Here is a 12,937-nt window from a genome sequence, read left to right on the forward strand (position 1 = left end):
AAAACTGTTCGACGTGAGGAAAGAACTCATAAAAGAAGTGAAAAAAGCAGTCGTCTACGTCAACAAACTTTGTTGATGGACAGCTATATCATGACAAAAAACATAACTCCCTGGCTGTTCTAAATTTCTTTAACTGTATCTAAATAGTGCTCTCTCTCTCTCTCTCTCTCTCTCTCTCTCTCTCTCCCCCGAGCGCTTTCGTTTGTGCACTCTCTGTCTCTCTCTCATGCGCGTTGTGCTCTCGTTGCACAATCTCTAACATATAGGTCAATACTCAAATAACCTCATAAAATTGATCCTAAATGTATATATATTTCCCCTAAACTTTACTTTCTCTCTCATTCTTTCTCTTTCTTCCACTCCCACTTACTCGGGTCATTCTCACAAAATCCTGATTCAGAGGACATCCAGTATGAAAATTTGCAAAATGCATTTAACAACAATTTTCCTTTTGAGGATTTAAGATTAAGGTCTAAACTTACTATGAATATTATTTTTAGAACATTTGTTCCATTTTATTGCATATTTTATTAGCATTTTATAGATGAAGTCCAGAAAAAAGTATCATTACCGCAATGTGATATGACATCTAATATATGATAAAAATGCACATTTTTTAATCAAAGTTCAGTTCATTCATAGTTAAGCAAGGGTTTAGGAAGACTTATTAGCTTACACTTACACACAATGCTACATTATGAAAAGAATGTTTATTTTCAAGAACATTTCATATTATTTAAGACAATTTACAATGCAAACATTTGCATATCAAAAGAATCTTTCATGTAGACTACAGCACCTTCATTAATAAAACAGCTCATTTAACTATTGGAAACCATTCAACAAATGTCAAAGAAAGACCTCTCAGAAACTCTGAAATCTTGTCTATCTTTATGCACCATCCAGCATTGTATGCCTACTAAGACCAAACTTTTTATTTTTAGTCATTCACGTAGTTTTTTTGTGTTTTGCCCATATGTCAGGCATATGTCAGTTCTGTAATATCTGGCTGACTTTTTTTCCTCCATTGCTTTTTCTTTTCGTCATGGTACTTTTTGGTCAGATCACGTGTTGTCTTTATTTTTCCATTGGAAATGGCAAATATAAAATTATGATATCCATTTCAGTTTTTGCTCAATTCCATAGAATGGACTGTACACAAATAATATCATGTGAAAGTAACTCCAACTGGAACTGTGTCGTTGAGTATGTGTGTTTGTTTTTCTAAATGTTGTAATTCTTGCTGTAAATGTTCTCCCTAAACTTTGACAGCCTTGCTTTTGCTGCTGCCTTTCTTTTCTCAATAGCTACCTGCCTGTAAACAAATACACATCGCATATTACAAAAAATATATATCAAAGATGGAAAAAAGCTCTCTAGTTATGTGGTCTAACATCTAATTCTGTGTACGAAATTAGATTTAGTTTCAGGCCAGATAAGACAGAACATTAGTGACCTCTACTGGTGGTTTGCAATAGCTAAGTTAGAATGGTCTACTGGAGAAAATGTTCAGGGTAACGCTCATGTTATGACAATCAGGAAGTAAAAAAGGCATCTGTATTATGCTTCCTAATCAAATTCTCATTACCGAAACAGTGCATCTCATTACCGCAACAGGTATTGAAATGTAGCGGTAAGTGAGAATTCAGTTGCGGAGGATGAGTGACTTTAAACTTTTATGCTAACTGTAAAGGCACCATGAGGGCTGGATAAATTTTCACTTACAGTGTCCATTTAGACCTTAATATACTATAATATAATCAAAAATACAGACTGTAACTTCAAACTGTAGGCTCAAAACTTATATTGATATATCGGTAATGACAATGAAAAAGTCGTGCAGACAAGTTGATGAGCAATCTTTGAACTTTTATCCAGAAACATATGAGAAGAACTGCTTACATGGTAGCCATCTTGAGTGTCATGGCCAATGTCTTCCATAATGATGAAAATGCCTTGAAAATTTAAGTTCTTTGTGGATTTAAACAATGATTGAAAATTGTTGCGGAGGATGAGAAAATTAGTGTTGGACACATTCCTTTTCTTTATTAATTTTATTGCTTTTACTTTTCAATGTAAAATCGTTTATGTTTATTTACTAAAAGTGTTTATAGTATGAAATGCATTTAAGTATTTTGTTTTAAATGTTTAAATATAAAAATTTCCAAACAATGTACTGAAATTCTGATACGGACATGTTGCGGAAATGAGAATTTTACTCTAAAATGTAATAAATTACAAAAATGATATTTATAATGTTCATTTTTAAACATGTGCAAGATAGACCAAAGGACGTTGTTTATGATTCTATATATTTTATTTTGTTAATATTTACTTGTTTATTAAAGTTCCTCATGCCACCTCATCCATCCATCCATTAAACGCAAATTCACACGCACCCGCAAATATACTAATGCACGCACATTAATCCGTTCACAGAATCCCATAAAAATCACAAGGAACCACTTAGCAATAACTTAATGCATGCAACATCTCAATGTCATAACATGTATGTCACACCAAATCCAACACTTTTTGTCTTATGTTATGTCTCTTCTACTTTGTTTGCATTTAATCACTCCTTTCTGTATCTCTTTGCACCAACCTCTATTTTATTACTACTATATATCCCAGATCCGAAAAATGCATTTTTGTTTACACTCCATCCCACACACAACAGAAAATATCCTCAAACATCTGCACACTCATATCATATCACTGATAAACATTATTAATCCGTACATCACAACATGTCTTCACTTAAATTCATAAACTAGAACATTCGTAGTATTGGGACACAGATTAAGATTTATAACCCATCCTTCTTTCATGAGTTTTTCAACCATATAAACAATATATCAGATTCCACAATTATAATTGGAGGCGACTTTAATTCAATCACTGACCCGTGTATAGACAGATTAACTATGGCACTCAATACACGTTACTGGCATTCAACAGATATCATTAAACAATACATGACAGACTTAGGTCTCAGCGATGGTTGGTGCCTCAAAAACCCAAACACTAAAGAATTTTCTTTCTATTCTCCAGCCTACCACTCATATTCTTGCACTGACTATTTTTTAACCAGCAATTCTATTATAACTAATATATCAGAAATAAAATATCACCCTATAATAATCAGTGACCATGCTCCAGTTTCACTTATATGGAACATAAATCCACTACATAAAACTTTCAGCTGGCGACTAAATACCTCGTTACTTACAGACCCAGAATTTGACAGCTACATCAAAAAAGAGTGTGCATCTTTCCTAGAAATAAATGATTCTCCAGAAACCCCACCAACAATACTGTGGGAAACTGGGAAAGCAGTACTAAGAGGCAAAATCATCTCTTACTCTTCCTGTAAGAAGAAAAAAGATACGGAAAATGAGTCTAATCTACAACATCAGGGAATTGTCAAATGAAATGATAAAAAACCCATCAGCTAAAATTAAAAAATAGTTAAACGAATGTGAATCACAGTATAATGAACTTATAAACAAGAGGACGCAAGTTTTAACACAATGACTAAGATATAAACAATTTAAATCCCAACAACAAATCTGGTAAATTCTTAGCTAACCAAGTAAAACATAACAAAGAAAAAAACAACAATCCCATCAATCTAAGATGAGACCGGACTAATCAGGCAAACATGAAATGAAATTAATAAAGTTTTTGGGAAATTCTATAAAAATCTATACTCACCAGAACACGATCCAGACCCAATAGATATTCACACTTTCCTCAATAATATACACCTACCCAAACTAACTGAAGAACAAAAAAGCATATTAGAAAAGCCAATAACATCAGAAGAACTCCATAAAGCCCTCCGTAAGATGCCTAATAACAAAGCACCAGGACCAGATGTCTTTCCCTCAGAATTCTACAAGCACTTCTGGTCAATATTTGGCCCAATGTTCAGTAGAGTAATAGCAGAAATTAAACACAATAAGAGACTACCAACATTAATACAGCTACAATATCACTCCATCTTAAACCTACAAAGATCCTACCTTAGCATCCAGCTACCGTCCACTGTCACTAATTAACACAGACACAAAGCTAATAAGTAAGACATTAGCTCCCAGACTGGAAACGGTTATCCCATCCCTCATACATCATGATCAGACCGGCTTCATCAAAGGCAGACAATCAGTTACCAACATGCGCAGACTACTCAATCTGATACATCACACAACAGTCCATGAGTCAAAAACTGCAATAGTCACTTTAGATGCAGAGAAGGCTTTCGATAAGGTTAATTGGAAATTCCTTTTCACTACACTACATTAACTAGGTTTTGGAGAATCATTTATAGAATGGATTAAAACTCTCTACACTTCACCCAAAGCCACAGTAAATACTAACGGACTAATATCACAGAATTTCACACTGCACAGAGGAACTAGGCAAGGATGCCCACTCTCTCCTCTGCTGTTCTCTATTTTCATAGAACCATTAGCAGCAGCTATACGACAATGCCCAAATATCAAAGGTATCCATACCCACACTACCGAACAAAAAATCAGCCTTAATGCAGATGATATTCTACTATTTCTACAAAACCCATTCTCCTCAATTCATCAGACTCCACAAATAATTAAACATTCTCTAAAGCCTCAGATGATTCCAATAACTGGTCTAAATCCACCGTTCTACCATTTAACATGAACTTATCAGACACAGCAGTTCAGTCACTCCCTATCCCTATGTGCACTGAACACATCACATACCTGGGCATTAAAGTTTCCACCCAGCTGTCTGAGCTGCACACACTTAACTTTAGACCACTACTCACAACCATCAACAATGATATCCAATGCTGGATGAACCTACCAATATCCACAATCAAAATGACAATATTACCTAAATTAAACTACCTCTTCTCAAGGATTCCCATCCAAACTCCACCTACCTGGTTTAAAAGCTTAGATGCAATCATCTCTAAATTCTATTGGAAAAATAAACCACCCAGAATCAAATTAACCACATTACAAAATTAAAGAGGCCTAGAAGCTCCAAACTTCCAACAATACCTCTCTGCAAACAAATTAAAGTACATTATTAAATGGATAAAACCAAATCAAACTGATGAAATATGGAGAAAAGTAGAACAAACATAAATTAATGAAATACAAATCTCAGACTTACCATTTATTAGCACAACAATCAATCACCACCCTTGTTTCAAAAACTCAATGATATCATCGACTCTGACAGCTTGGTGGAAAATGCACAAGAATTTGTATTAGTCTTAATGGTCCTCCGAAGAGGGGGGATGGTGGCGGGCAAAAAAAAAAAATGTTAGAAAATCAAAAGCAAGTATTGTATGTTACAAATTCATAAGAGAAAAAATATATAGCAAATATATATTTTAAATATACTTGGTTACTTTATTATCCTTTGCAGTTATTTGAAAATTATTTCAGTTTCGATTTTGCCAGTTTTTGCTTTTATTTTTGCGTTTTTGTGAATTTTCTGTGGATTTTTTTTATTTGTCTGTTAAAGACTTTTGCTTCTTGAATCTCTCCTTTGCTTTTGTTTTTTGCTTCTGAGTTTTGGCACACTTTTTACGGGTGGGCGGGGCTAAGAAGAAGGCCCCTTGAATCTCCATTGGTCAGCTGATTCTGGACTGACGGGTTCCCTGAACCCTCTGAGACTGGCCACGCCCACCCCGCCAGTTTCAAGCGTCCTTCCAAACTCTGAGAGCAAACTGAAAGTTTTCAGTGCACAGCAGCAGCACCAGATACTTTTACAATTAAATTTCATACAAACATTCTGTTTAATGTTATATTATTCTCTGTTTCACTCCATTAAAAAGCTCACATTAGCGAGATGTGCTACATATTCATGAACAAAATATGATAGTTACATATTCAGTGAGCTACTGAATTAGATAGTTACCTATTCAGTGAACTAATGAGTTACCTAGCCAGTGAGCTAGTGAGTTAGCTAGTTACCTAATCAGTGAACTAGTGAGTTACCTACTCAGTGAGCTAGTGAGATAACTAGTTACCTACTTTGTGCATGAAAATTTAGCACACTAATGTGAGCTTTTTAATGGAGTGAAACAGAGAATAATATAACATAATATAACATTAAACAGAACATTTGAATGAAATTTAATTGTAAACACAATCTGCTGCTGCTGCTGTGCACTGGAAGCTTTTTGCTCTCCGTGTTTGGAAGGACGCTTGAAATTGGCAGGGTGGGCGTGGTCAGTCCAGAACCAGCTGACCAATGGAGATTCAAGGGGAACGCCTTCTTCTAAGCCCCGCCCACCTGTGAAAAGTGTGCCAAAACTCAGAAGAAAAAAACTAAAGCAGAAGCAAAGGAGAGATTCCAGAACCAAAAGTCTTTAACAGAAAAATTAAAAAACTCCACAAAAAATTCACAAAAACACAAAATAAAAGCAAAGACTGCCAAAATCCAAACTAATATAAAGTAACCAAGTATATTTAAAAATATATATTTGCTATATATTTTATCTCTTTTGAATTTGCAACATACAATTTTTGCTTTTGATTCCTAACATTTTGATTGCGGATTTTATTTTTTTGTGTAAAACTTTTGGAACAAACAGAGAGACAAAAACAAACAGAGAGATGGAGAGAGAGCAACAAAGCTCTCTATCTAGGTCTGAGCTGGAAGTCTAAACCGGATTGTTACAGCTGGACACCGCATTAAAGCGTTTCAGTCGTTTAACCAGAAAAGAAATCTGCATGTTGGGTGGAGGCGGGTCAGATTACGGCAGAAGTTGGGGTCAAACTTGGTGCCGAAGTAAAACTTGGGTTAAAAAAATAGTAACGCGTTACTGATTCCAACTTAACAGCGTATGTTAATGATTTAACGCTGACAGCCCAAATAATTTCAAATGAAAAATCACAGAAACACTGACCTGAGAATCTGCAGTTTACATTGTGAATTCTTCAGTCCAGCAGAGAGCAGCTCCACTCCTGAATCCTGCAGGTCGTTGTTACTGAGGTCCAGCTCTTTCAGGGAGGAGTTTTCTAGGTTTAAAACTGATTCCAGATTTTCACACGTCTTTCTTCCTATATTACACAAAGCTAATCTGAAAATGTAAGAATAAACACAAGCACAAATGATTTTACAATGATTTCAATGTTTAAATAACACATTTTAGTGATTTTTTAAATGTAATGTAATATGAAATATAATCAGATTAATCATGATTATAAGAAGATTTGTAATTAACTGCAATTACATTTGTTTTTCATAAGACAAGTTTTTATAGTGGATATTTAAATGTAAGAAGAAGAATGAATGTAAGAAATGTAAAATGCAATTATTAATGATGTAATTTTAAAAAATATTATACACTTGTAGGTTTGAGGGGAGATAAAGCTAACGTGAGGCACTGGAATAAAGAATGCATGGTGAATTGGATTGGACTACGGAAGTGTTTGCTATTGCACACATGCTTCCTATAGGGAAAAGACCATTTAAATGGCCTGGTGGAAATATTTACAACCAGTATTCATTAATATGTACACTGTCACTTTAAGAGCTCCTTACACTATATGCACAGCCCTTTTACGTGTGTAGCTATTCTGAGAGCATAGAGAACTAGAGTGTGTGTTGTGCTTTACCACAGAGAATGCTGGACCTAGCTTCTTCCTTTTATTTCAGTTATTTTTTCTGCAAGTAACAACATATATGTGGTGCTTTTGTGCTCATGTATGAACTATGTTGTATTTTTTATGCGGACATTTTATATTTTCCCTAAAACGTTCAGTGAAGAGACATGTTTGGGCATCGATCATACATGCATACATACATACATACATAAGAGTTAAAAGAAAAAGGAAATGTGCATAAAATAGTACAGTTACTCTTTTTGGTATTTAGTCTGTAGATGCAGTACCATGACAAATTAAAGGGCATGGAAAAGTCTGCACAGGGAGAGATGTTTTGGGCTCCTCTCCTTTGCCAACCTGGAAAGAACATCCTGCTCAGACTAACCTTGCACACCCTTCTGTTATTTAGTTTATTTAGTTAATTGTGTTTTTATTTGTTGTCTTGTTTGTTATTTTGGTCTGTGATAACCTGAAACACTGACCTGAGAATCTGCAGTTTACATTGTGAACTCTTCAGTCCAGCAGAGAGCAGCTCCACTCCTGAATCCTGCAGGTCGTTGTTACTGAGGTCCAGCTCTTTCAGGGGGGAGTTTTCCACGTTTAAAACTGATTCCAGATTTTTACACGTCTTTACTCCAAGATTACATGAAGCTAGTCTAAAAAACAAGAATAAACAAATGATTTTACAATAAACCCAAAGAAGAATATTTGAATGGATTGACAAAGAATAGAAAACAGAGTTAAAGTGAGAAATTTATTGTCTATCTAAAGAGTTGGTGTTTCTTTATACTGAAATAGTTAACATGCCGATTTCTACAGTTCACCAAAAGCTCTGTTAAAACAGAAAATAAATTTAACAAATCAGAGAACAGGCAAGGCTTTTTGAAGTATGTGAATTTATTCTATTTTCCCAGTTAAACTCTGGAAAAACATTACACCTTCTCCCACATACATATGTTAGAAATAAATACAGACACTTAAAATGTATGTTCTATATGAAATTGTTATGTTGTATTGCTAATCATCATTTCTCCAAAGCATATTGAGATATGATTTTTTCTGTCAAATCACACAGTGCTACTATCTATCTATCTATCTATCTATCTATCTATCTATCTATCTATCTATCTATCTATCTATCTGCAAGAGATGTGCATTTATATTAATAAAAACATATAACTTGCCCAAAACCTTTTTTGATTGTAGGTAATCAGTCTAAGGCAGAAACTTTACGTACTGTTTACATTAAAATGATGGTTTAATTATTATTACACCCAATAAATAATTTATTCTTATACGTAAATAACGTGAATCCACCACTGATTGAATGGAAACTGATTCTACACATCAGCAGTTAATTAAAAACTGTGTGAAGGCCTGAATAATAATACTCACACAGCTCTTCTGGATATTTTAACTACTGGCAGCAGCCTCAGAAGACACTCCTCTGATGGATCATATTTACTGAGGTTAAACTCCTCCAGGTCTTTTTCTGAGTTCATCAACACAAACACCAGAGCTGACCACTGAGCAGGAGAGAGGCTGGCCTGTTGAAGACAACGCTCTCCACCTCCACTCAGGTATTTCTGCACTTGCTGCACCAGAGAATGATCATTCAGTTCATTCAGACAGTGGAACAGATTGATGGATTTCTCTGGAGATGAGTTCTTCTCAATCTTCTTCTTGATGTATTTGATGGTTTCCTCATTGCTGTGAGAGATTCTCTCTGTCTGTGACAGTACGACTCGTAACAGATTCTGATTAGACTTCAGTGAGAGACCCAGGAGGAAACGAAGGAACAGGTCCAGGTGTCCACTCTCACTCTGTAAGGCTCTGTCTATGGCACTGCTGAGGAAGTCAGTCATCTTTGACTTGCTGAAGAGATCAGATAGTTCAGTGTTTTGGTTTTTAGTGGTTTGCTGATTCAGAACACTTCTGTCAATGAAGCAGATGAATGCATATAAAGCAGCAAGAAACTCCTGAACGCTCAGATGTACAAAACTGAAGACCTTCTCCAGGTGCAGCTCATGTTCCTCCCTGAAGATCTGGGTACACACTCCTGAGTACACTGACACTTCTCTAAAATCGATGCCACTCTCTCTTAGATCTTCCTCATAGAAGATCAGGTTTCCTTTCTCCAGCTGCTGGAACGCCAGTTTCCCCAGAGCCAGGATACTTGTTCTAGTCTGCTGAGGATCAATGTCACTTTTCCCACTGTACTTCTGGTCCTTGTGTTTGATCTGAAAGATCAGGAAGTGTGTGAACATCTGCGTCAGGGTTTTGGGAATTTCTCCACTCTCAGCTTCACTCAGCATTCTCTCTAGAACAGTGGCTGTAATCCAGCAGAAGACCGGTATGTGGCACATGATGTAGAGGCTTCTTGAAGACCTGATGTGTGTGAAGACTTTGTTGGCCAGGTCCTTATCACTGATCCTCTTACTGAAGTACTCCTGTTTCTGAGGGTCACTGAAACCCCGCACTTCTGTTACCTGATCAACACACTCTGGAGGGATCTGATTGGCCGCTGCTGGTCGAGAGGTGATCCAGAGGAGAGCAGAGGGAAGCAGATTCCCCTTTATGAGGTTTGTCAGCAGAACATCCACTGAGGTTTGCTCTTCTATATTCACCAAGTTCTCATTGTTCTGGAAATCTAGAGGCAGTCGACACTCATCCAGACCATCAAAAATGAACATGATCTTGTAGCTCTTATAATGTCTTGGTTGTAAATCTTGTGTTTCTGGGAAAAAGCTCTGAAGAAGATTCACAAGACTGAGCTTCTTCTCCTTCATCAGATTCAGTTCTCTAAAAGGAAGTGGAAATATGAAGAGAACGTCCTGATTTACTTTTCCTTCTGCCCAGTCCAGAATGAACTTCTGCACAGAGACTGTTTTTCCAATTCCAGCAACTCCTTTAGTCAGTACAGTTCTGATGGGTCGTTTCTGTTCTTGTAATGGTTTAAAGATGTCATTGCATTTGATTGGTCTTTCCTCTGTTGTCCTTTTCCTGGATGCAGCTTCAATCTGTTTCACCTCATGTTCCTGATTAATATCTCCTCCACCCCCCTCTGTGATGTAGAGCTCAGTGTAGATCTCATTCAGAAGTGCTGACTTTACATGGCCTGAAATTCCTTCATTAAGTATCTGATATTTATCTCTCAGCTTGGATTTGAGCTTTCGTTGACATGCTGGGGCCAATTCTGATAACAGAGGAAGAGAATAAGGAAAATATAATTAGCTGTGTCTCTTTATGGAAGACCCCTGTGTAGAACGACTTTGATACAGTAGATAATTGTTAGGTTTAAGGATACATTTGATGCTGTGAGACAATATCTTATAATTACAAAATCCAGTTAACTACTGCTTATTATTCTAATTTGAAAAGCAGAACACCTCTCAGGAAATAAATTAGCACTAGTTGTTCCCCATTCTCATGACTCAGAACTCTTACTGCTCTCTAGTGTGTTGGCGAGGTTTGTCTGATTCATGTTCCTCAGGATGTGCAGTGTGACCTTCAGCACCCCCTGCTTCTGATCATCCTCCACCTCTCCCTCAGAGCATGCTGGGTAATCTGAACTCAGGAGCTTCTTGAATGTGTTCAGCTTGTTCTTCACTAGAGAGATAAACTTCTCCTGCAGCTCCTGATTAAGAACAAACATCAGAGAATCGGTAAAGCTGTTACAGTACAGAGAGAGAGATGATGACACTGATCTGAGGAGGAAAGGAGTTATGGATGCTTTGGTGTATAAAAGGATTTAAACATCATGTTACTGACCACCATCTTATTGCATTAATATTAACACTATTACTGTTATAATACTCTAGAAAACTCTATAAAATTGAGGATGAATAATTTACAGTTGCAAGAACAGGTATGTGAACCCCTTGGAATTATTTGGATTTCTGCATGAATTGGTCATTAAATGTGTTCAGATCTTCATCTGTCACAACAATAGACAAACACAGTCTAATACATACAAAATATATATGTTTGCATGGTTTTATTGAACACAACATGTTAACATTCACAGTTTAGTTGGGAAAAGTATGTGAACCCCTAGACTAATGACTTTTTTAAGAGCTAATTGGAGCCAGGAGTCAGCCAACCTGGAGTCCAATTAATGTGATGAGATTGGATGTGTTGGTTAAAGCTGCCCTGCCCTATAAAAACACACCAGTTTTAGTTTGCTGTTCTTAAGTAGCATTGCCTGATCTGAATCATGCCTCGCACAAAAGATCTCTTAGAACACCTACATTCAAGAATTGTTGACTTGCATGAAGCTGGAATGGGTTACAAAAGTATCTCTAAAGCCTGATGTTCATGTGTCCACGGTAAGACAAAGAGTCTACAAATGAAGAAAGTTCAGCACTACTGCTGCGACCGATGTGGTTGTCCTGTAAAGATGACTGCAAGAGCACAGTGCAGAATGATCAAAGAGGTGAGGAAAAATCCTAGAGTGTCAGTTGAAGACTGAATACAGAAATCTCTTGCACATGGCTAACATTTTTGTTGACAAATCTACAATAAGGAAAACATTAAATAAGAATGGAGTTCATGGGAGGACACCACGGAGGAAACCTGTGCTGTCCAAAACAACTTGCTTCACGTTTGATGTTTAAAGCACCTGGATGTTCCACAGCACTACTGACTAAATATACTGTGGACAGATGAAACCAAAATTAATTTGTTGTTTGGAAGGAACACACAATGCTACATATGGAGAAAAAAAGGCACAGCACACCATCATCAAAACCTCATCCCAACTGTGAAACATGGTGGAGGGGGCATCATGGTTTGGGGCTGCTTTGCTGCCTCAGGGCCTGGACGGATTGCCGTCATAAATGGAAAACAGAATTCCCAAGTTTACCAAGACATTTTGCAGGAAAACTTAAGACCATCTGTCCTCCAACTGAAGCTCAACAGAGGAGGGATGGTGCAACAAAACAACGACCCAAAACAAAGAAGTAAATCAACAACCGAACGACTTCAACAGAAGAAAATGCATCTTCTGAAGAGTCCCGACCTCCTGAACCCAACTGAGATGCTGCGGCATCATGACCTCAAGAGAGCGATTCACACCAGATATCCCAAGATTATTGCTGAACTGAAACAGTTTAGTGAAGAGTTATGATCCAAAATTCCTCCCGATCGTTCTGCAGGTCTGATCTGCAGCTACAGGAAACATTTGGTTGAGTTTTTTTGCTGCCAAAGGAGGATCAACCAGTTATTAAATGCAAAAATGCACATACTTGTTCCACCCTGTACTGTGAATATTAACATGTTGTGTTCAATAAAACCATGCAAACATATAATTTATTGTGTGGTAT

At 36.7% G+C, this 12,937-nt stretch overlaps 2 protein-coding genes across 11 annotated transcripts in view; one reads left to right on the plus strand and one right to left on the minus strand.

The window, feature by feature from the left end:
- The window catches only part of LOC111197331 (NACHT, LRR and PYD domains-containing protein 12-like), a 686,367-nt gene that overhangs the window by 567,354 nt on the left and 106,076 nt on the right, over nt 1-12,937 (plus strand). The window lies entirely within an intron of this gene.
- The window catches only part of LOC111189991 (zinc finger protein 239-like), a 269,338-nt gene that overhangs the window by 248,650 nt on the left and 7,751 nt on the right, over nt 1-12,937 (minus strand). For 6 of the 10 annotated variants that reach the window (XM_049477078.1, XM_049477077.1, XM_049477075.1 and 3 more), the window contains exons 6-9: nt 11,061-11,250; nt 9,009-10,809; nt 8,096-8,269; nt 6,914-7,087 (exon numbers count right to left, since the gene is read on the minus strand). The exons of 1 other annotated variant lie outside the window; for it this stretch is intronic. In XM_049477078.1, the coding sequence (XP_049333035.1) occupies nt 6,914-7,087; nt 8,096-8,269; nt 9,009-10,809; nt 11,061-11,250 (2,339 nt within the window). The remainder of the gene's footprint in view (nt 1-6,913; nt 7,088-8,095; nt 8,270-9,008; nt 10,810-11,060; nt 11,251-12,937) is intronic. 3 more of the 10 variants (XM_049477079.1, XM_049477082.1, XM_049477081.1) reach the window with 1 other exon arrangement.

The sequence above is a fragment of the Astyanax mexicanus genome, chromosome 4, assembly GCF_023375975.1.
Source record: "Astyanax mexicanus isolate ESR-SI-001 chromosome 4, AstMex3_surface, whole genome shotgun sequence".
Lineage (NCBI taxonomy): Eukaryota > Metazoa > Chordata > Actinopteri > Characiformes > Acestrorhamphidae > Astyanax > Astyanax mexicanus.